Source organism: Hyperolius riggenbachi, chromosome 10 (genome assembly GCF_040937935.1).
Source record: "Hyperolius riggenbachi isolate aHypRig1 chromosome 10, aHypRig1.pri, whole genome shotgun sequence".
NCBI classification, from domain to species: Eukaryota; Metazoa; Chordata; class Amphibia; order Anura; family Hyperoliidae; genus Hyperolius; species Hyperolius riggenbachi.
The window spans coordinates 257,060,743-257,083,050 of NC_090655.1; the positions used below are offsets into that span (position 1 = coordinate 257,060,743).

Consider the following 22,308-nt stretch of genomic DNA (forward strand, 5'->3'; position numbering starts at 1 on the left):
AGGTGTAGGTGCTCCAGTAAAAGTTAGCCAGCACGATCTTTTTTTTTTTTTTTTTTTTTTTTTTTTCCTTCTTTTTTTCTTCTTAAAGAGGATAATTAAAAGACCCCTTAAGGGTCTAGAGTTAGAACAAGGGAAGGGGATGGGTTGGGGGGAAACTTGTGGGTTCTTAGTCATCTCCGGCTCCTCGAGATTTATGTTATCTCAAATGTTTGATTGTTGCACTGTAAGGCTCGAATTAAGACTGGATAAATGTCATTACACATAACGTCCTGGAATGTGAAGGGGCTTCGCTCCCCCGGCAAACGATCTATGGTACTGCGGCATCTGAAGAAGCTAAAGTCAGACATAGCCTTCCTTCAGGAATGCCATCTTAGTGCTGAACAATTTAAGTACATGAGGAAGTCGTGGGTGGGTCAGGTATACGGGTCTCCCGCCCAAGGCCGCAAGGCAGGTGTCCTGATTCTACTGCACAAAAATCTACAAGGGGTAGTTTCAAACGTAACATCAGATAAGGACGGTCGATGGGTGAGTCTTCAGCTAAAGTTAGCAGGAGAAACCATTACACTATTCAATGTCTATGCACCAACTGATGAGGATAAATCCTTTTTCGCCTCACTATTGACAGCTACCCTTTCATCGGGCCCAGTCAAGATAATCCAGGGAGGCGACTTTAATGCCCTTGCCAATATTTGTGAAGATAGGTCCTTAAAAACTAATCCCAGCCCTTTAACACTTTCCAAATCAGTCCTATTCCAGGATTACCTGCGATCATCCGACTTAAACGATAGCTGGAGACTCCTCCATCCGGATGGAGAAGAGTTCACTTTCCATTCAGCGCCGCATAACGTCTGGTCAAGACTAGATTATTTCTTAATTTCCACACAGGCTATGCCACAAGTTGTCAAGGCAACCATCTCGGATTTAGTTATATCTGATCATGCACCTGTTCAGATAGAATACTCCCCGGTAATCCCTAGAGGGACGGATATTATTTGGAAATTCCCATCCTATTTATATGAAGATGAGGGGTTTGTGAAGCTCCTACTTAACTGGTAGTGGGAATATAAAGAGGACAATAAAGAGCATGCTAAGGATATTTTTTTATTTTGGGAGGCCGCCAAACCTACTATCAGGGGTAAAATTATCAGTTACATAGCAGGGAAACGTAAGCAGTCACATGAAACATATACTAAATCCCTGAAAGACCTACGCTCCGCTCATAAAGCATATTTAGACAACCCTTCTCCGGAACTTAAGATGAGTTGGATGAAGGCAAAATCTATTTCAGATGCAAATTTTAAAACCAGGGAAATGTATATTAGATCCTATAAAGATTTGTATTACTACAAATTTGGCAATAAAATGGGCACCCTGCTGTCAAAATTAGCTAAACCTCCCTTCCAGTCTACTGTGATTGCATCGCTACGCTCTCCCTCAGGCCAAATTATAAACAACCCTAAGGAAATTAATTCCAGCTTTCAAGATTTCTACAAAATATTATATACAAATCAGCCTGAAAGCGGGACATTGGAGGAAAAATTGGCCCTGTTGGCCAAAATACCACTACCCACACTCTCTGAGGAGGAATTACTTGAAATAAATGCTCCAATTACAGAGGGAGAGATCAGTGATGCCATCAAACAGTTAAAAAATAGGAAATCCCCAGGCCCGGATGGGTTTACCCCTGAATTCTTCAAATTATTACGGATGGAATTAGTCCCCTATTTAAAATCTTTGTTCAATAAAATCCTAAAAGAGGGTAGGTATCCTAATTTTGCAAATATGGCCTATATAAAACTCTTACTCAAACCAGGCAAGGACCCTTTGTCACCAAGCTCCTATCGACCAATCTCACTAATCAACCAGGACCTGAAATTACTTTCTAAAATTATAGCTGACCGACTCGCGAATATTTTTCCCAAGTTGATTAATTCAAATCAAGTAGGATTTGTGCGTAATCGCTCGGCAGTAGCCAATATACGTAAATTGTTATTAGTACAGGATTATGTACGGGCTTACCCCAAATCATGCAAAAATAGTGCAATTGTTTTAATAGATGCCGAAAAGGCTTTTGATAACGTGAATTGGGAATGGCTAAATTTGGTATTAGATAAAATGGGTTTTAGTGGGTCAATACGTAGACTAATTCTGGCAATGCAAACAAATCCGGGAGCACGGTTATATACCCCAGGTTTTTTGTCCGATAATATTATTCTGGAAAAGGGAACCCGTCAAGGATGCCCGCTGTCACCACTGTTATTCAACTTGGCTCTAGAACCAATGGCCAGATTACTAGCAATAGAAAACAAAGGAATAGACATTGGGGGGAGTTCTGTATCGCAGGCCATGTTCGCGGATGATGTGTTGCTTTTTCAGAGCGACCCTGATACCCAACTTCCTCGAGTACTTAATGTGATCCAGGAGGTCGGGAGTCATAGTGGATTCAAAATTAATATCACAAAAAGCGAACTGATGTTCCTGTCCTCCGTAGCACCCTCAGTTGATAGGACCAAAATACCAGTGAAAATTTGTACTCAGGTTACATATTTAGGAATAAAGTTCCATAAAGATATTGGCCAACTTTATGCTTTGAACTATCAGCCCCTCATCTCGGACATCAAACGACAATTGCAAAGCTGGGAAACATTGCCAATAAACCTTATGGGGAGAGCAGCTCTCATTAAATCAGTTAGTTTCGGAAGGCTGCTTTACCCACTACAAACACTACCTTTACTATTAAAGCATTTGGATATAAAAATCCTTAATAAAGCTTTTTCGGACTTCCTATGGAGACGTGGTAAGGTCAGGATAGCACTTTCTAAGCTTCACCTCCCAAAAGAGTGGGGTGGTTTGGCAATTCCTAATATTCGCTGGTACAATTTAGCCTGTTTGACGCGTAACATAAGGGATTGGATAAATGGGACTAGTTTCTACTCTAACTGTGCCCTGGAATCAGCTTTTGCAGAACCGTGGGATTTGACTGGTCTACTTCATACCCCTTTAAAACACTTCCCCCCAAAACTAAAATCTAGTAGAACGGTCAAAGATACAATGGTAGCATGGAGAGAGCTCTGTAAATTATTCCGTGTGCCCAGTCGCGTGTCAAAATATATGCCCCTATGGGGTCTCCCAGGGTTCCAAGCTAGTGTTGCTCATGGCGGCTTTTTAGAATGGCAGGCAAAGGGAATAAAAAGACTTGGGAATCTTATTGACCTAAGAGAAGGCAGGTTAATGTCTTTTCTAGAGATCCGCTCCAAATATGGTATTCCGAAACATCATTTCTTATACTATGGCCAACTGCAGTCATATGTCCGAGATGAGGGGGGAAAATCCTCATTGATATATTTATTAAATGATCTCGATAAATTTCTTTCTCCACAAACTAATAAGTTATCTTTATCAACCATACAATCAAATCTACAACAGGTCCGTATTACTACTAAAGCCTTAAATAATTTGACACGGTGGTCGAGGGACATTCCGGGGGAGGACATAGAAAAAAAAATCATGGAAGGATATCGGATATCACGGAAGTTAATCTTGGGGGAAAGTTGGAGAGAATCGCAATTGAAACTTATCCATAGAGCTAAATATGCATTTAACATAAAATATAAAAATCCTCCTCCTCATTATTCCCCAATATGCCCTAAATGCACTGCACCAGGGGCGGACCTATTTCACTGTCTATGGACATGCCCGATAATTTCAGCTTTTTGGGTCAAAGTAACAAACTATATAAACACAATTTGCAAAATTAAGCCAAAAATTGATCCATTACTGCTGCTATTCCATTACAGCCCACCAAATGTCTCTTCTTCGGAGGGTCCTTCGACACCTCAAGCTAACATGTCAAAACTAGCACATTTGATATTAATGGCATCCCGCAAGGTAATTTTTAATAAATGGATCTACACTAGCGTTCCGACGCTGTGGGATGTCAAGGAGGAACTTATTCATTTATTTAAAATTGATAAGTTGGAAGCTTTAACGCATAAAGATAAAAAAACCAAGGCATTTTTCAAAACCTGGAGACAGTTTATCTTAGGGTCTTTTACCAGGCAAGAATTGATTGAGGTTGTTTCCCCCTTCAAAGACACAAAGTGGTACTTAACAGAGCAGTTGATGGGTACACTAGGGAAATTGGAGGTAACATAGAGCTAACTTTCTGAGTAAGGGGGCAGCCGGAGATGACAAGAGTGGGAAGGGATGAGGGAAGGGCAGGGGTTAAAAGCACTTTGTCTTTAAATACTATGTCTATTGGGCTGATATATCTCAGTGTAGAAAGGAAAAATTTACCATTTTCTTCTATTGTGCTATATACTCGCTGAGCTATAATGATGTAGAAGTTATATCATTGCTTTTGACATATATTTCTGACTTTACCATACTTCTGCAAACTTGTTTCTGACGAATGCGTGCCAAAGAGAAAATTCAAATAAAATTTGTTATAAAAAAAAAAAAAGTTAGCCAGCAACAGGGGGCTAGTATATGTGCCCCCCCCCCCCCACTCCCTGGACCAGTGGCGGCAGGGGCGATGCATTGATTACTTTTTGAACTTAGCCTGTGCCTGTTGCTTGCAGTTGTGACTGCGTACCAGACGATAATGGAGGAGAGGATAGATGTGATGGTGGCAGTGTAGAAGCTGGTCATCTGTACACACAGCATTGCTGAACTTCTTTCTTTGCCTCAGGAAGAGCAGTCTTTGCTTGGCCTTCTTCTGGGCTTTGGTGGGATTCTCTCCCCATCTCAGCTCCCCCGCTGTACAAATACATAGAATGTCATATATACAATGATGTTATATAATCCCTGCATTCTTTCCTCAGTAGAAAAATGTCTCTCCCATCCCCTCAGGGACAGGTTGGTGAAGGAGGGCCCACAATTTGAGTCCATCACAGCTCCCTGCACCTGGAAGCAATGGGTATCCCAAAAAACAAAAGAATTAAGAATATAAACTCTAACAGGTCAATAATGAAGGCATTGAGAGGCTTTCTGTTTGCAGCCATTTCAGCAAAGAGTGTTTTTGTTATTTCGACACCCTTCTAGCGTGACACACAAGAATATAATATATGCAAAGTTATGCAGCTTCATCTGGTTCATTTCCAATCTGCATAAACTTTGCATCAACTTGGAATTCTCAGCAGCTCACTGACAATTAATAATTGTTCCTCCCCTCAGATATCTCTAACAGGAAGTGATAATGTTTCTCTATTTGCAGCGCGGAGTCCGAGCATCAGGAACCTCTCAGAGACTCGTCTCTCTGTATCCACAGACTGTACAACGGATGATGATGTCACTGGACAAGAGTCTCCTGCAGATATCCTGGTTACCCCAAATATTCCCCCTGATTCCACTCACCTATCTAACCCTAAGGGACCCATTACCCAGCACAGCTCTCCCCCTGCTAGAGGGTCTTATTCCTGTTCCACATGTTGGAAATGTTTTGTTCAGAAAGCACATCTTGTCAGACATGAGAAATGCCACACTGGTGATAAGCCCTATTCTTGCACTGAGTGTGGGAAATGTTTTGTTTGGAAATCAGCTCTTGTCAGACATGAGATATCTCACACCGGTGAGAAACCCTATTCCTGTGCTGAGTGTGGGAAAAGTTTTGGGCATAAAGCATACCTTGTCACACATGAGAGATCTCACACTGGTGAGAAGCCCTATTCATGTACTGAGTGTGGGAAATGTTTTGCACAGAAACCACACCTTGTTATACATGAGCGATCTCACACCGGTGAGAAGCCCTATTCATGTCCTGAGTGTGGGAAATGTTTTGGGTGTAAATCAAATCTTGTTAAACACATGCGATGTCACACTGACGAGAAACCCTATTCATGTGCTGAGTGTGGGAAATGTTTTGGACATAAACCCCACCTTCTCACACATGAGAGATCTCACACTGGTGAGAAGCCTTATTCATGTACTGAGTGTGGGAAATGTTTTGTACAGAAATCAGAGCTTATTTCACATACGAGATCTCACACTGGTGAGAAGCCTTATACATGTGCTGAGTGCGGGAAATGTTTTGTTTGGAAATCAAGTTTTGTCTGTCATGAGAGATCTCACACTGGTGAGAAACCCTGTTTGGATGTTATATAAGCAGATATAGCACAGGAGAATGGATGAGGTCATGAGATATAGCAAGAAACACATAGGAACTCATGTGCTGTTTTTAATGATTATATTGTGTAATTTCTTAGGCATTGGCTACATTTTAACTTGACTTTGTTATACGGTATTATGATAACTTGGATATCTGTAATTTGATTATCGGGATTTTCTGTGCTGAGATTGCTTCATGTTGAAGTTTCTATTTTTTTGACCAATAAAATATTGAAAATAAGAAGCCTGATTCATGTGCTGATTGTGGGAAATGTTTTGTTTGGAAATCTTCTCCTTTCAGACATGAGAGATCTTACACTGGTGAAAAGCCCTATTCATGAGCTGAGTGTGGGAAAAGGTTTGGGGCTTAAATCACTGCACATCATACACAATAGTCATCATACTGCTGAGAAGCCATATTCATGTACTGAGTGTGGGAAATGTTTTGCATGTAAATTATTGCTTGCCATACAAAAGAGATGTCACACTGGTTGAAACTCCTGTTCATGTTCTGAGTGTGGGAAATATTTTGGGTGTAAACCACTGCTTGTCAGTCACTAGTGTTGAGTGTGGGAAATGTACAGGAAAACAGCGTCCTTATAAATTTGATATTCTTTTTCCACCCTAAAATGCACATGGAACACTTTTATCTATCTGAACAAACACTCCTGGTAACAAGCAAGTGCTGAAAAGCTAATTATTTGTTTTTGTTGGGAGCTGAACAGCCCAGATTTTATGTCACACTGATAAGGATGCTTTGCACAATTTGGAGTCCGAATATAAGCCCTATAAGTGAAAATAAGAATGAATTTTGTATACGGTTGTCACTACACAAAGAATTCAGTATCTGTTAAATTTTTCACTTTAAATTTGCTTTAAAATTTCATGCTGTTCCTTCAGAATGTGTGGATTGGAATAATATTAGAGAAAGAAGCATTTCTCAGGTGAGAGGCCATATTCCTGTGCCGAGTGGGGGAAATGCTTTTGGTATTAATCGCAACTTGCTGCACATCAGAGACATCACTCAGAGGAGAAGCAATATTCATAGTATGAGTGTAGAAATCTACATTTGGGACAGGCCATACTCCTGTGCTGAGTGTGGGAAATGCTTTGAGTATTAATCACAATTTGCTGCACATCAGGAGAAGCAATGTTCATGGTGTGAGTGTGGGAAACATACATACCTGTAAACATGCACATAAATAAAGCACAACTTGTCATATATCAGAGACTCAAAACTAGAGATGAGCACTTGGGGAAATAAATGTTCAAAACGGAATGCTAAAGAACAGGCCCCAAAAAGGCAATACAATTTAACTTTTTCAAGTTAATTAAAATCGGGGGCAACAACAACATACATATGCACATAGTGCCGGAAACATGTTGTGGGTACCTCTGGCCGAGGTGTGTATACATCATACCAAAGAAGCCATAGTGCCTAATAATAGCTTGCACTCGGCCCAAATGAGGGCAAGAAAAGGTGTGTGAGTAGGTGGTGAGGATAAATGTAGCAACCCCCCCCCCCCCTTCCCATATAAACACAGACCCAACATGTTTCACCCAAGGAACGCTTTGTCAGGGTATACATTATATACAGGGCAGGGAGTACATACACAGAACAATAAAAAAAGCCACATAAACACACATAGATACTGTCAGTATACGAGCACAATGTCAAGACATTTGGGATGATTCTTCAACAACACAATGAACTACAACATGAATTACACGGATATGATAAAGAAGGGGAGGCGCCAGAAACCAATTGCAAAAATAGTCTCATATCTTTAATGTTCAAGAAAAGTGCAAAATATGCACAATCATACTCTTCAATAGTGATAAACCTCCAATAACGATAATAATCAGCTTAGGCCCATTAAAGCTTGAAATGTTACAAGGCTTGGTGTTTTCTTAGGAGACAATGCCGCCTTGTTTCGGCCTGAGTAACCCTTCTTCTGGCCTTATAAATACAATGCGTAGCTGAACAGAATCAGATTACAAATAACCCTGAGAAGTAGCAGCAGAACATCTGGACAAGATAAAGCCAGGAAAGGCCGTCCCTAAGGAAGCCAGTAGCCGGAAGTGCTAGGAAGTGATATGACCAGGCAGATTTTTGCAATTGGTTTCCTGGAGCCTTCTATTCTTTGTCACACCTTAACAGCCCAAGTCATAGCTGAATGTTGCCCAGCTCATAATCCTTAAAGGATAACTGAAGTGTGAGGGATATGGAGGCTGCCATAGTTATTCCCTTTTAAGCAATACCAGTTGCCTGTCAGCCCTGCTGGTCTATTTGGCCACAGTAGTGTCCGAATAACACCAGCAGCAAGCATGCCGCTAATCTTGTGATGTTTGACCTAAAATGTCAGAAACCCCTCATCTGCTGCATGCTTGTTCAGGGTCTATGGCTAAAAGTATTAGAGGTAGAGGGTCAGCAGGACAGCCCGACAACTGGTATTGCTTAAAAGGAAATAAATATGGCAGCCATCATACCCCTCTCACTTCAGTTGTCCTTTAACCTCCCTGGCGGTAAGCCCAAACTACGCACGGGCTAGTCGCCGGAGAGGATCGCATGGCCCCCAGAGTGTTTTTTTTTAATACATTTTGTTTTAAATGGTTAAGCTAGCACTTTGCTAGCTAAATATGCCTCTCATGTGCCGCCGGTCCCCCCCACCGCCCGATCGCCCCCGATCACAGCCGGTATACTTACCCCCCAGGGATCCTGCGATGGTGCAGCCTCCCAATCAGCTCCAGGCTTCACTATGGGGAGGATCGGGACTGCACATGACGTCATGACGTAGATGACGTCATGTCCCGATCGTCGCCATAGCGACGACTGAAGCCAAATACTGAAGCTGCGGCTCTCACGTGTAAATATTACCCGTGGCGATCGGGGATATCAGAGGGGTGCCGGGGGGCTTGGGGATCATATTTAGCTAGCGAAGTGCTAGCTTAGGCATTAAAAACAAATTTTATTTTAAAAAATCCTCCCGTGGACGCAGCATCGGAAACTGCGTACCGCCAGGGAGGTTAAATACCCTTATCAGTGGGAGGGTGTGATGTGGGTGTGGCAGCAGGAGTAGCCTCAATAAGTCTGCCCCAAAAATGTAAAATACCTGCTCGGACTTATCTGTAGGACAAATATGTAGCACAGCATGCAGGGCTTTAGGTGCCTTTACATTGTTCTGGAGAGTCATAACCCCAGCAGAGGCATTAAGCATACCTCCGTGTATAGCGTAGGACGCTGTCCAAAGCCACCGCATATATCCACAGAAAGTTCACGGGTCATGGGACCAGAAGTGCGTCACTCACCACAGTGACTGTTGCTAAGCGACAGCAAACACGGACCCAGTGAGCTGCCTACACCCCACTTCCCCAGTGCCTGGATGACTCACTCATTGGCCGCAGACATTTAAGTGGGAGGCACCATGCATCTAGGAAACCTCCCCATAACAAACCCGCCCCTTGATTGCCGAGCTCACATTGAAGGTATAACTCCAATGTCCATCGATTACATAGCAAGAAGTTTTCAATCAGGATGATACCATTTATTGGCTATCTTAAAAGAATAAGAGTAAGCCTTCGGCTATTCAGCCTTCATCAGATTCGAATCCTGTATGCTGACAAGATGTCGACCCTCACAGCTATATTCATGCAGCATCAAAAGGGGATATATGGATTGTTCTTGCAAGCATAAATAGGTGTCATTAAAATACCTTCATTGAAACAAGACATCCAAAAGGGGTGTTGAGAGGATGTTAGCTGATTTATGACAAATAGATAAGCTCCTTTGTGTACTCATTCCTCACATAACTGAGACTCTGCCTGGCAAAGAGGCATAGAAAATTCAGAGTTCAAAAGTTAGCCTCAAGCAGAATGGATGCAATATTGTCTAGGCTGAAAAAGAATTATGGCATTAAATACCATCAACCTCATACCGATATAAGAAATTGCTATCCTTGTTCAAACCATTATCTACAGATGTGAATTAATGCATGCATTTTGTTTCTGCTATTAGTCCTTCTTTCGGTGATGTGAAGCCACCCTGCAGGGCAGTAACCTGGGGCATTCACAGTTTCCTACCCAACCAGTAGTCCACGGGGGGAGGGGTAACATCAGGTCAGCCTAAAACAATGCACGTGGGAGCCATATATCCATAGCCCTCCAAGCATACCCTGTAGCACTAAGTGTCACATGTACCGCACGATAATCATATATCAGAGCACTGTATCATGCATCAAACCCTCAGATTCCCAAAGGAAAGGGTATGTCCATGAGAAGCCTTTGTTTGCAATTACAGAGGTCAAACATTTCCTGCAGTTCTTGACCAGGTTTGCACACACTAGGTATTTTGGCCCCCTCCTCCACACAGATCTCCTCTAGATCTGTCAGGTTTTGTGGCTGTCACTGAGCAACATGGAGTTTCAGCTCCCTCCAAAGATTTTCTATTGGATTTAGGTCTTGAGACTCACTAGGCCACTTCTGAACCTTGATTTGCATCTTTTGGAGCCACTCCTTGGTTATCCTGGCTGTGTGCTTCAGGTCATTGTCATGTTGGAAGACTCAGCCACAGCCCATCTTCAATGCTCTGACTGAGGGAAGGAGGTTGTTTCTCAAAATCTCACAAAAACATGGCTCCATTCATCCTCTCCTTAATACAGTGCAGTGGTTCTGTCCCCTTTGAAGAAAAGAACCCCCAAAGCATGATGCTACCACCACCATGTTTCACAGTAGGTATGGTGTTCTTGGGATGCAACGCATCCTTTTTCCTCCAAACATCGCGAGTGAAGTTTAGACCAAGAACTTCTACTTTGGTCTCATCTGACCACATGACTTTCTCCCATGCCTCCTCTGGATCATCCAGATGGTCATTGGCAAACTTCAGACGGGCCTGGACATATGATGACTTGAGCAGGAGAACCTTCCGTGCAATGCATGATTTGAAACCATGACAGCGTAGTGTTCTACTGACAGTGACCTTTGAAGCTGTGGTCCCAGCTCTTTTCATGTCATTAACCAGCTCTTCTCTTGTAGCTCTGAGCTGATTTCTCACCTTTCTAATGCTCAGCCTCAGTGATACCCCATAAGGTGAGATCTTGCATGGAGCTCCAGTCCGAGGGAGACTGACATTCGTCTTTAGGCATTTTCTAACAATTGCTCCAACAATTGATCTATTTTCACCAAGCTTCTTGGCAATTGCCCCGTAGCCCTTTCCAGTCCTGTGGAGGTCCACAATTTTCTCTCTGGTGTCTTTTGACAGCTCTTTGGTCTTTCCCATGGTAGTAGTGGGAGTCTGTTGAAGGCGGGGTGGACAGGTGTCTTTAAAGAGTTCAGACAGGTGCTACTAATTTAGATTGATTGGAGTAGGGGTGGACTTTTTAAAGAGTAACTGTCAGGCTGCAGAAGCTAATTTAAACCTCTAGTCTCCTGGGTTAAACAGTTTAGAAGGAAGCCAAAAAGACATTACTGAAGATAAAGATCTCTCTTACCTTTGATGTATGCTTATCAGCAATGCTTAGACCTAAGCAAGCCGCAAGCCGCATAACATACTGCAAAGCATTCTGGGGCCCTCCCCTCGGCTGCTAAGGAGAAGACGGGATCAAGTTTCAGCAGCTTCTAAAACTCAGTCCAGCCACAGCACAGATAAATCTCGGGGCAGCGTACACTGCAGGAGTCAGCTATTGTTCCTAGCCACATGGCTCATTAATATTCACTGCAAACTAGTGTTATTCAGTATGAGCTGTTCTGTGATCAGAAGCAGGCAGGACATGACGACACATTTGGCTTCACAAACATGGAACCTGCCATGAGCTGTCAGGAGCATCATTCTCTGCATATACTATATACAAATTCTGTGAAATCCAAACGTGGACAGTGAAATGCATATGTAATGTAAGTACAGCCAATCTTTAGCTACTGATATATGTGTTTATTTTCTCTGAGACCCTATACCTAACAGCTCCTCTTTAAAGGCAGAGTAACATATCTTTGAAATTTTCCAAATCACAGAGTGTTCATATACTTATGTTTCTCACTGTATACCTGTTCAGTTATTTGAGAAAGAAGCATTTCCCAGGGTAGAATCTGTATTTATGTAGTGAGTGTGGGAAATGTTTTCAGGATAAATCAAAATTTTCTGTACATCAGAGAAATCACTCAGATGAGTAGTAATATTCATGGCGTAACTGTGGAACTTCATGTATAAACTACAACTTGTCATATATCAGAGACCTCACATCGGGGAGAGGCCATATTCCTGTGCTGAGTGTGGGAAATCCTTCAGGCAGAAATCTCATCTTGCCATACAGAAGAGAATTTACTCCGGTGACAACTAAAGAGCAGAGTGTGGGAAGTGGTGGCAGTGTAAATCACATTTGGAGTCACATCAGAGATCTCACATAGACCTATTAATGGAGGACACAACAGGGGGTGCTGAATAAATCAGAAATACCCCAGTTCTATAATGGACTGCAGGGATGATTGTCAGTCCCCAGAACCTCTGGAAGCTCCATATTTCAGACAGGTGGGACTTTGCTTGCTGTGAGCTGCAGATGTTGGGATATTAGAAGCTTCCATTCATCCAGACTGACCTGAGGAAAGGAGATTCCCCTCTCTCTGTCGCTCTGTGTCTTTGTTTTATATTCTGGAAACAGGAAGGGATTTGAGCTGGAAGCACAAAGTCTAGTAAGATAAGAAGAGAGGGATTTATCTTCCAGCAATGTTACGCTGCACAGACACAGGACTGATATTCAGATGTACATGCTATCAGGTGACAGAGATGAGGCACCCATGAGGATGAAGCACACAGAGAAAGCAAGTTGGCCAGACAGGTGAGTGCTCTCCACTGAAAATGTTCTGCAGGGTTCCCAAGGGACCATTATTCACATTGGAAGAGGCCTGGGGGGCCCAACAGCCATCTCTGTGGCCCTGTGGGAAAACCCAATGCTATATGGAAACTGTGGTACCTCTATGGAAGAGGAGATGCATGTTGGGAGCTGTGGTGCCTCTATGGAGGGGATGAGCATGCTGAGAGCTGTGGTGCCTCTATGAAGGGGAGAAGCATGCTGGGAACTGTAGCACTCCCATAAAGGAATGTAGGGCTTGCTTGGAGCTGTGGTGCCTCTACAGAAGAAAAGGATAGTCCAGGTGTTTCCTCTATCTTCCTATACCCCACCTTTCCAGTGTTGGGTTCCTTTCTGGTTGAACAGGTTTCTTCAGTACGCAAGTGTGACAGTGAGTGAGTGTATCTGTACTGGGCAAGCACAAGTAAGGTCCGCACATGCCCAGTAAAATTGCCTGTGCACACAGTAAAATAGCCTTGCACAAGTGACTTTATTTTACTAGGCATGTGCTGAATTTACTTGTGCATGCCCAGTACAGATATGCTCGTCCATGCTTGCACAATGTAGAAATGACCCGGTGCTGGACCGCTGGGATGTAAGAAGTTTCCTTTAGTAGTTTTAGACAATATATAGGCAGCACTGCCTGATGGGCACAGTTATGTGTTGAGTAGAGGTTGGTTGTACCCACACACTGCTGCATGAGGTTAATACAGAGCTGTGCTATTCAGTGTAGGTGAATGGGAGCAGCGCTGGAACAGAGCAATGTAGCTGGCAAGGGGTATTGTAAAATGCAACGCCACCTGTGTAAATGTGATAGTCTGCCCAGGCCCTTATTATGTTGAAGCTGACACTGAACCTAATTATGTTTTTTTTTTTAGTACATGCTGCTAAATGTGATGTCTGATGCATACAATCCGAAATTGGGTGTCATAGACATAAATCTGTTATTACATCACAAATGGCTTCCTAGGGTGGAAGTCTACTTTAGTTTATGGTGCTAAATTGGGGGGGGGGGGGGGGGAGTATACAGATAATTGTACCTACATGTGTAACTACAAGTATACTTAAAAGCAGGGCTGTGAAGTCGGAGTCAAGGAGCAATTTTGGGTACCCAGAGTCGGAGTTGGAGGCGGAGTCGTTGATTTCATAAACTGAGGAGTGGGAGTCAGATACTTTTTGTACAAAATCCACAGCTCTGTTAAGTATTAGACTAAGAAGTCGGAGTCGAGGAGTCGGAATCGGAGCAATTTTGGGTAACCGGAGTCGGAGTCGTGGTTTCATAAATCGAGGAGTCGGAGTTGGAGTCGGAAGACTTTTGTACCGACTCCACAGCCCTGCTTAAAAGGACAACTGTAAAGAGGAGAGAATATGGAGGCTGCTCTATTTATTTTCTTTTAAACAATACCAGTTGCCTGGCTGTCCTACTTATCCTCTACCTATAATATTTTTAGCTATAGACCCTGAACAAGCATGCAGCAGATCAGGTGTTTCTGGCATTATTGTCACATCTGACAAGATTAGCTGCATGCTTGTTTCTGGTGTTATTCAGCCACTACTGCAGCCAAATAGATCAGCAGAATGCCAGGCAACTGGTATTGTTTAAACTGAATAAATAAATAAATAAAAGAAAGAAATATTCTTCTCACTTCACTTGTCCTTTAAGGCAATGTTAAATAATCTGTTTCTGCTTTTACGTCTCCCCATCACTAATTTCTGATGCCAGCATGAAGCTTGGCACCTGAATGGTCATGTCTTCATCAACGATACCAAATCTGTCCACATTGTATTTCACATCTGAGCTGTCACCCCATCAGGGCCAGTTCTAGACTTTTTGCTACCTGAGGCAAACTCTTCCTTCCTCGTTGTGTTCCAAGCGTTGTGTTCCACAACTCGTCTCCTCCTCTGTGCCACCCACTGTACACTGTGGAAATACATTGAAGAAAGTGAGGAGCTGTGGAACGCAACGCTTGGAACCCAAAGAGGAAGGAAGAGGTGAGTCATTCCTTCCCCGCCCGCTGCCTGACACACACATGCTGTGCTAATAGCTGGAGGGGGAGAGCAAACGAGGGTGACCCAGGTGAGGTGGGGTTTGACCCTTCTTCAACGCTGTGCTCGCTGCTTCCCCTTCCTGGCTGCTACTCCCTCCAGCTCACCTCATGGCATCATTCTCCCCCCCTACCCCACCCCCCTGCCAGGTGGGTGGCCGTAAGCCAGGTGGTGGCAGGCCAGGCACACATCGTGATTCTGCCTGGTGCCACCCCCAGACTTCCGCTGCCTGAGGAAGACGCCTCACTTGGCATCATGGGTGGGCTGGGCCTGCACTCTGTCCAGTCACCTGATTTCCAGGATACTTCCCATAAGCTCAGTAATAGTGGAGGGAGGAGATGTCTTCCATCACCCGGCTGCCAGTCTGTCAGCTGCTCAGGGGAGGAGCACGACCAGAAGAAAATGGGAGTCCCAGGAGAGATATGAAGGGATTAAGTGGACATCCCAGTCCAGACAATGTCTCCAGTAATTCTGCCTCTTCCTCCCTGGCTGGTGCAACAAACTGACACTACCTGTAACTATGGAGCCACATCCATATGGCAGCTCTCCATCTACAGCAACTATCTGGCGCTAAAATTATTATCATAATAACAGAATGTGATGTGTCTGTACATGAGGATCTTGTGCGTATTAGTAATGATAATTATAGATGGCTCAGTGCAGGTGATTCCACAAACAGAGGCTGCAGTTAGCCTATTCACCACAAGATGGGGACGTTACATCTCCTAGGTGGAACGCACATTCAGGAAGAAGTGAATCCATTTACGGGAAGTGATGAACCACAGTGGGAATTAGCGGGAACACGTGTTTGGAAGAGGTAATTTTCGTTACTCTTTTTTGTGTGTTAGCCTATGTTATAAATTAATCTCCTATAAGAGTCACAGTACTTGGGAACAGCAGCCACTATGGGGATACACAGCAGCCACCCTGGAGCAGCGGGGAGTCTCACCCCCGGCCTCCTTACTGATCAGCTGCTGCTGCAGCCAGGATATGAGCCCCGGTCTCCTGTGTCAGAGGAGGTGTCTCTATCCGTGTACTGGCCAGCCACTGCTCCTAGTGCAGCACACATGAGGGGATTTAGTGGGTGGATTGCTGTGATTGAGTTCTTATCTATCTACATAATATTTTTGATCCAAGAAAAAATTGTGATCTTTCTGTTGATTGATCAGAACTCTGTGAAAGTATGGCTACTTTTATGTGGGGTATTTGTGTATTGTGAAATGAGGTGTCTGGCTGGTCTGTGAGATACAGGAAACAGTGTGAATATAATATGAACGTTCCATCACAGTATGTAGATGTGGAATCATCAAAATGTTTAAATGTGCACATTAATTGTACAATCTCCTGAATGATCAGCTGTGTGATTGATTGATCTGATCGGGTACTGTAAATGGTGGCGATTTACGATGAATATCATTACATTGATTCAAATTTTGGATTGATTCTATTAGTCTGATCAGGTTGCTAATAATTTTCTCTCCAAAGTAATTGTTTACAATCGACCACAGCAGTAATAAAAAAAAAACTCTGGGTCCTAATGAGGCTTCCACTGTCCTCCTCTCTCCCTCCCTTCCAGCGGTGGCTCATCCGAAACCACAGCTGACAAGCCTGTCTGCTGTAGCGCCTGCAATATTTACTTTCCTTTGCTCCAGCACAGACGCAGCAGTGGCTTTCCGTTCAGTCCTCTCTACTACGCAGGTGTGAGTTGCCCGCACAGTAGAGCGGACCCGATCATGTTCGGCTATTTAACCCTGAGCCCGAATGGAAAGGTTAATATACCTCCCCGGTGTTCGAGGGATTCAAGCACTGCAATGGAGGAGAACGGGGGAAGCCTCATTAGGATCCAGAGGCTTCCCCTTCCCGAGGTACATGTCCCTCAGAGGGTCTTTTTTGTCTTTCAGATTTTCTTTAATGGGCACATTTGCACTGCTGAGTGGATTTCAGTAACACGTACTGTATAAGTGTGTGATATGTAAGCAGGTCTGGATTTGCCTAAGGCCAACTATCACTGGTCGCCTCCTGACCAACAGGATACTAACACACCCCCCCCCCCCTCCCCAACATACACACACTCCCCCCAAAGCCCCCCCCCCCCCCCCCCAGTGACATGATGGATGACAGGGACTGGATTATTAATAATTAGTGACAAGACGGAAGGGATTAGATTGTAAGATCCTCTGTGGAGAGTTAGTGACAAGATGGCAGGGGTTAGATTGTAAAATCCTCTGTGGAGAGTCAGTGACAAGGCGGCAGGGATTAGATTGTAATATCCTCTGTGGAGAGTTAGTGACAAGACCGCAGGGATTAGATTGTAAACTTAGATTGTAAAGTTAGTGACAAGACATTTATTATGTAAATGTTACTGCAAATGAACTGAAACTTGAAAATGGACCAACCAAAGGCTTCCGCTGCAAGATGAGCTTTTTCTATTTTACAAGAGATTTTCATACTAATTGTCTGAATTTATTCTGCACCTCAGTGACATCTTTACTGACTAATGTTGACTTTGGTACATGCCTATCTGTGATGTTAGGTACATGGTAAATATTGCTGCTATGTGTTTATGTACTAAGTTACAGTATGTAGTCTGCAGTCTGTTCTGGTGTGAGTGTGAAATAGTAAAGAGACTTTCAATGCTGGAGGCTGCCAGACAAAGTACTGGTCACTTACCCCCATCCCAATCTGATAGAGAAAAGCGGAGGGGTGAGATAAAGTGCCTGTGGACACACACACACACACACACACACACACACACACACACACGCACACACACACACACAAACACACACACACGTTATTTTATTTTTTATTTTTTTTATTATCTTTCAGATTTGTAGTATGGGTGAAGAAATCATGCGTGTAAAACTGATTAAAGAAGAAGAGATGTATGTGAGGAGTGATCAGCAGTCTGTGGAGGAGGGTGACATGATGAGGACTATTAAAGAGGAAGAAGAAGAGACGTATGTGACGAGTGATCAGCAGTCTATGGAGGAAGATTACATGATTAGGACAATTAAAGAGGAGGAAGAAGAGATTTATGTGAGAAGTGATCAGCAGTCTATGGAGGAAGATTACATAATTAGGACAATTAAAGAGGAAGAAGAAGAGATGTATGTGAGGAATGATCAGCAGTCTGTGCAGGAGGGTGACATGATGAGAGCATATAAGGAGGAATACATGATTACAGGGATGAGCACAGGTAAGTGATAAACATTAGATATCTAAAATATATATTAAGCTGCATAAGAACTATGTCCCTGCTGGGCACAGTATAGATCACATGAAGCCAATAAGGGGCTGTAAGAATGTGGGTAATGTTTGGGGGTAGTGGAGACTGAAGTGAATAGTAGCTAAACACTCCCTCTACTAAAACAACTATACCAAGTGCAATTATGCTTTCCTAATCAGAAGGTATTTGCAAGTATTCACATGAGCAAGAAGTTACCCCCATACTGAATACATTTCAGGCAGGGAGTGAATACAGGCTATGTATCTGAATGGCTGGCAGTGAATGACCTGCCATTATGAACGCAGCTCCAGGCATGATGATGTCACTATTGCAATGAATATGAGAGTGACAGAGACCACAGAAAGCCTCCCAGAGTGGTGTGGGGTATCGCGGGAGGTGAGGGGCTGCCTTGGCAGCATGAGGAAGGGGGTCAGTGGTAGCAGGATATGAGAATAGGAGAAAGAACAGAGGAGAAAAGAGGAACAGATGGTGGCACATGGGGGGCAGGAGGAGGCACATTAGGACAGGAATGGGCACAGAGGGGGCACTTGAGGCAACGAGGGACAGATAGGACAGGGGGAGGGGGGGGGTAAGCAGAGACAGCACAGATTTTAAAAATGCAAACGCAAAATGGTTTTTGAACACATTTTCAGAGTTTAAAAACCTTTTCTTTGAATTTTTAAAATCATTTTTTTTCAAAATCTACAAGGTCTTTAAAAAATGTTTTTTGCTTAGCAATTTTGGTGACAATCGCATGTATGAGTACTTTGCTATTAACCTCTAAATCGGTACAAAATTACAAGAAGATTTACGCAAAATTACAAATGGATTACACAAAATCAGTTGAATGTCCAAATGGTCATTACGTATAGCCCGAATTAAGAAAATGTATGCAAAATTTTGCGTAGTCATAATTAGCAGATTAGAAGCATTTTATTATGGCTAATGTTTTGTGAAATGGGACACTTGAACTTTTTTTTTTTACAATTTAAATGTATTATTAGTCAGAATCGGTATATATTTTTTTTTGTTGACTTCCGAGTCTAGGACCCAAAAGTGTCTTCCACTCTGACTCCACAGCTCTGCATTTACCACCTCTCCTTTCCCTTCTGTCTCTTGACCCTGTGTACTCCACTGTACATTACTGTACACAGATTGGTCACAGTGGGGATGACTAAAGGTGGCCATACACTGGCCCGATTCGCCGCCGTTTCGACAGCAGATTCGATCACTGGGATCTGGAAGTTTATCACTGGGCAGGAAGTTTAAACAGTAGAGGGCGCTCTACTGTTTAAACTTCCTGCCAGGCAGGAAGAAGTAAAGCATGCCGGGGCCGGAGACCAGAGCGGAGACGGAGCAGCGGGGACCTGGGGACTGGAGTCGCGCCGGCGGAGCAGGTAATGTATGCGGGCATGCGGGCGAGTGGAGCGGCGGCAGCACCACCACCACTGCAACAGATTGTGAACGGTTTCAGGCTGAAATCGGTTCACAATCTGTTTGCAGTAAAGGTAGCCATACGATCCCTCTCTGATCAGATTCGATCAGATAGGGATCTGTCAGTTGGTCGAATCTGATGGCAAATCGACCAGTGTATGGCTACCTTTAGTGTTACCAGCCTGTAATAAGCTGATAATTCTCTCTGTACATTACTGTACACAGATTGGTCACAGTTGGAGTGATTTAAGGTGCCCATACACTCGTCAGATTGGCAGCAGATAGATAAGAAATGCATCTGATTATCTATCTGATGTGTTTTTAGAACATTTTTTACCAGGATAGAATTCCAATAGATTTCAGTTTGAAATCTATTGAAATTCGATCTGATGGCATTTTTTTGCCATCAGATTTCCATTAAAGGGACACTTAAGTCAAACAAAAAAAATGAGTTTTACTCACCTAGGGCTTCCAACAGCCCCCTGCAGCTGTCCGGTGCCCTCGCTGTCTCCCTCCGATCCTCCTGGCCCCGCCAGCAGCCCCTTCCTGTTTCGGTGACAGGAGCTGACAGGCTGGGGACACGAGTGATTATTCGCGTTCCCAGACACATTAGCACCCTCTATGCTGCTATATGGTATATGATATATGCTATAGCAGCATAGATGGCGCTATTGTGGCCAGGAACGCGAAGAATCACTCGCGTCCCCAGCCTGTCAGCTCCTGTCACCGAAACAGGAAGTGGCTGCCGGTGGGGCCAGGAGGATCGGAGGGAGATGGCGAGGGCACCGGACAGCTGCAGCGGGCTATTGGAAGCCCCAGGTGAATTTTTTTGTTTGACTTAAGTGTCCCTTTAAGGCCAATGCAAACTGATAAGCAATCTCATCAGATCGACCTAAATTTTCCACCCTGCCAGTTCGATGGAAATCCATCGAAATCGATCGAAATCGGCCATCGATCGGTCGATTGGCCAACCGATTTGCAAACGATCGATCGGTCGGCCAGAAAATCGGCTGAGTGTATGGGCCCCTTAAGTGTTACTGGCCTGTTATAAGCTGATATTGCTCACTGTGCATTACTGTACACCAGGGGTCTCAAACTCGCGGGCCATTTGCGGCCCTCGAAACAATATTTTGTGGCCCTTATAATTCGATTCAGTGCTCCCAAGTAATCCGCCGCATCCCCACCGCTAAACAAGGGCTGCAGAGCTCCCAAATCACCCAGGGGGCCATCCGCCGGCATTTCCTGGACATCAATCGCTGCACGGATCGCCACCTCTCCCCGCCACTCTCTGTGAAGGAAGAGTGACAGGGGCGGGCAGAGGCGGCGATGCGCCGCGATTGTGAAATTCCTTATACGGCCCAGCCTCATCCTGTACTGCGTGTACACAGATTGGTCACAGTAGGGGTGACTTAGTGTTACTGGCCTGTAATAAGTTGATAATGGTCGCTGTACATTACTGTACACAGATTGGTCACAGTAGGGGTGACTTAGTGTTACCGGCCTGTAATAAGTTGATAATGGTCGCTGTACATTACTGTACACAGATTGGTCACAGTAGGGGTGACTTAGTGTTACTGGTCCGTAATAAGCTGATAATGATCACTGTACGTTACCGTACACAGATTGGTCACAGTAGGGGTGACTTAGTGTTACTGGTCTGTAATAAGCTGATAATGGTCGCTGTACATTATCGTACACAGATTAACCTCCCTGGCGTTCTATTAAGATCACTAGGGAGGCTGCTGCGCAGTATTTTTTGTATCTATTTTTTTTTTAAAATCGTGTAGCTAGCCTAGCGCTAGCTACATGATTCCCCCCTCCCCGCCGCATCCCTCCCACCCCTCCGATCGCCGTCGGCGCGCTTGCCCATAAGGAAATCACGTTCTGAACAGGATTTCCTTTAGGGTTTCCCCCTTCGCCATGACGACGAGCGGAATGACGTCGCAGGGAGTCCTGATCCACCCCTCAGCCCTGCCTGGCACTGATTGGCCAGACTGCGCACGGGGTCTGGGGGGGGGCCTGCTACGCATCGGGTAGCGGCGAGCGGCCCTAACACGCAGCAAGCAAAGTGCTTGCTGCGTGTTTAAAAAAAAATTATGCAAATCGGCCCTGTGGGGCCTGAGCGGTGCCCTCCAGCGGTTACGGACGAAATAAGCCATCCATACCGCTAGGGAGGTTAATCACAGTAGGGGGGAGTTAGTGCTACTGGCCTGTAATAAGCTGATAATGGTCACTGTACACAGATTGGTCACAGTAGGGGGTGACTTAGTGTTAATAGCCTGTAATAAGCTGATAATGGCCACTGTACTTTACTGTACACAGACTGGTCACAGTAGGGGGTGACTTAGTGTTACTGGCCTGTAATAAGCTGATAATGGTCACTGTACATTACTGTACACAGATTGGTCACAGTAGGGGGTGACTTAGTGTTACTGGCCTGTAATAAGCTGATAATGGTCACTGTACATTACTGTACACAGACTGGTCACAGTAGGGGTGACTTAGTGTTACTGGCCTGTAATAAGCTGATAATGGTCACTGCACATTACTGTACACAGATTGGTCACAGTGGAGGTGACTTAGTGTTACTGGCCTGTAATAAGCTGATAATGGCCACTGTACATTACTGTACACAGATTGGGGACAGTAGGGGTG

At 44.1% G+C, this 22,308-nt stretch overlaps 1 protein-coding gene across 1 annotated transcript in view; it reads left to right on the forward strand.

The window, feature by feature from the left end:
- LOC137535839 (zinc finger protein 721-like) overlaps positions 1-22,308 on the forward strand; it is a 58,481-nt gene that overhangs the window by 31,192 nt on the left and 4,981 nt on the right. Inside the window, exons 9-10 of the mRNA XM_068257726.1 lie at positions 5,216-6,093; positions 17,820-18,189. Of these exons, the coding sequence (XP_068113827.1) occupies positions 5,216-6,093; positions 17,820-18,189 (1,248 nt within the window). The remainder of the gene's footprint in view (positions 1-5,215; positions 6,094-17,819; positions 18,190-22,308) is intronic.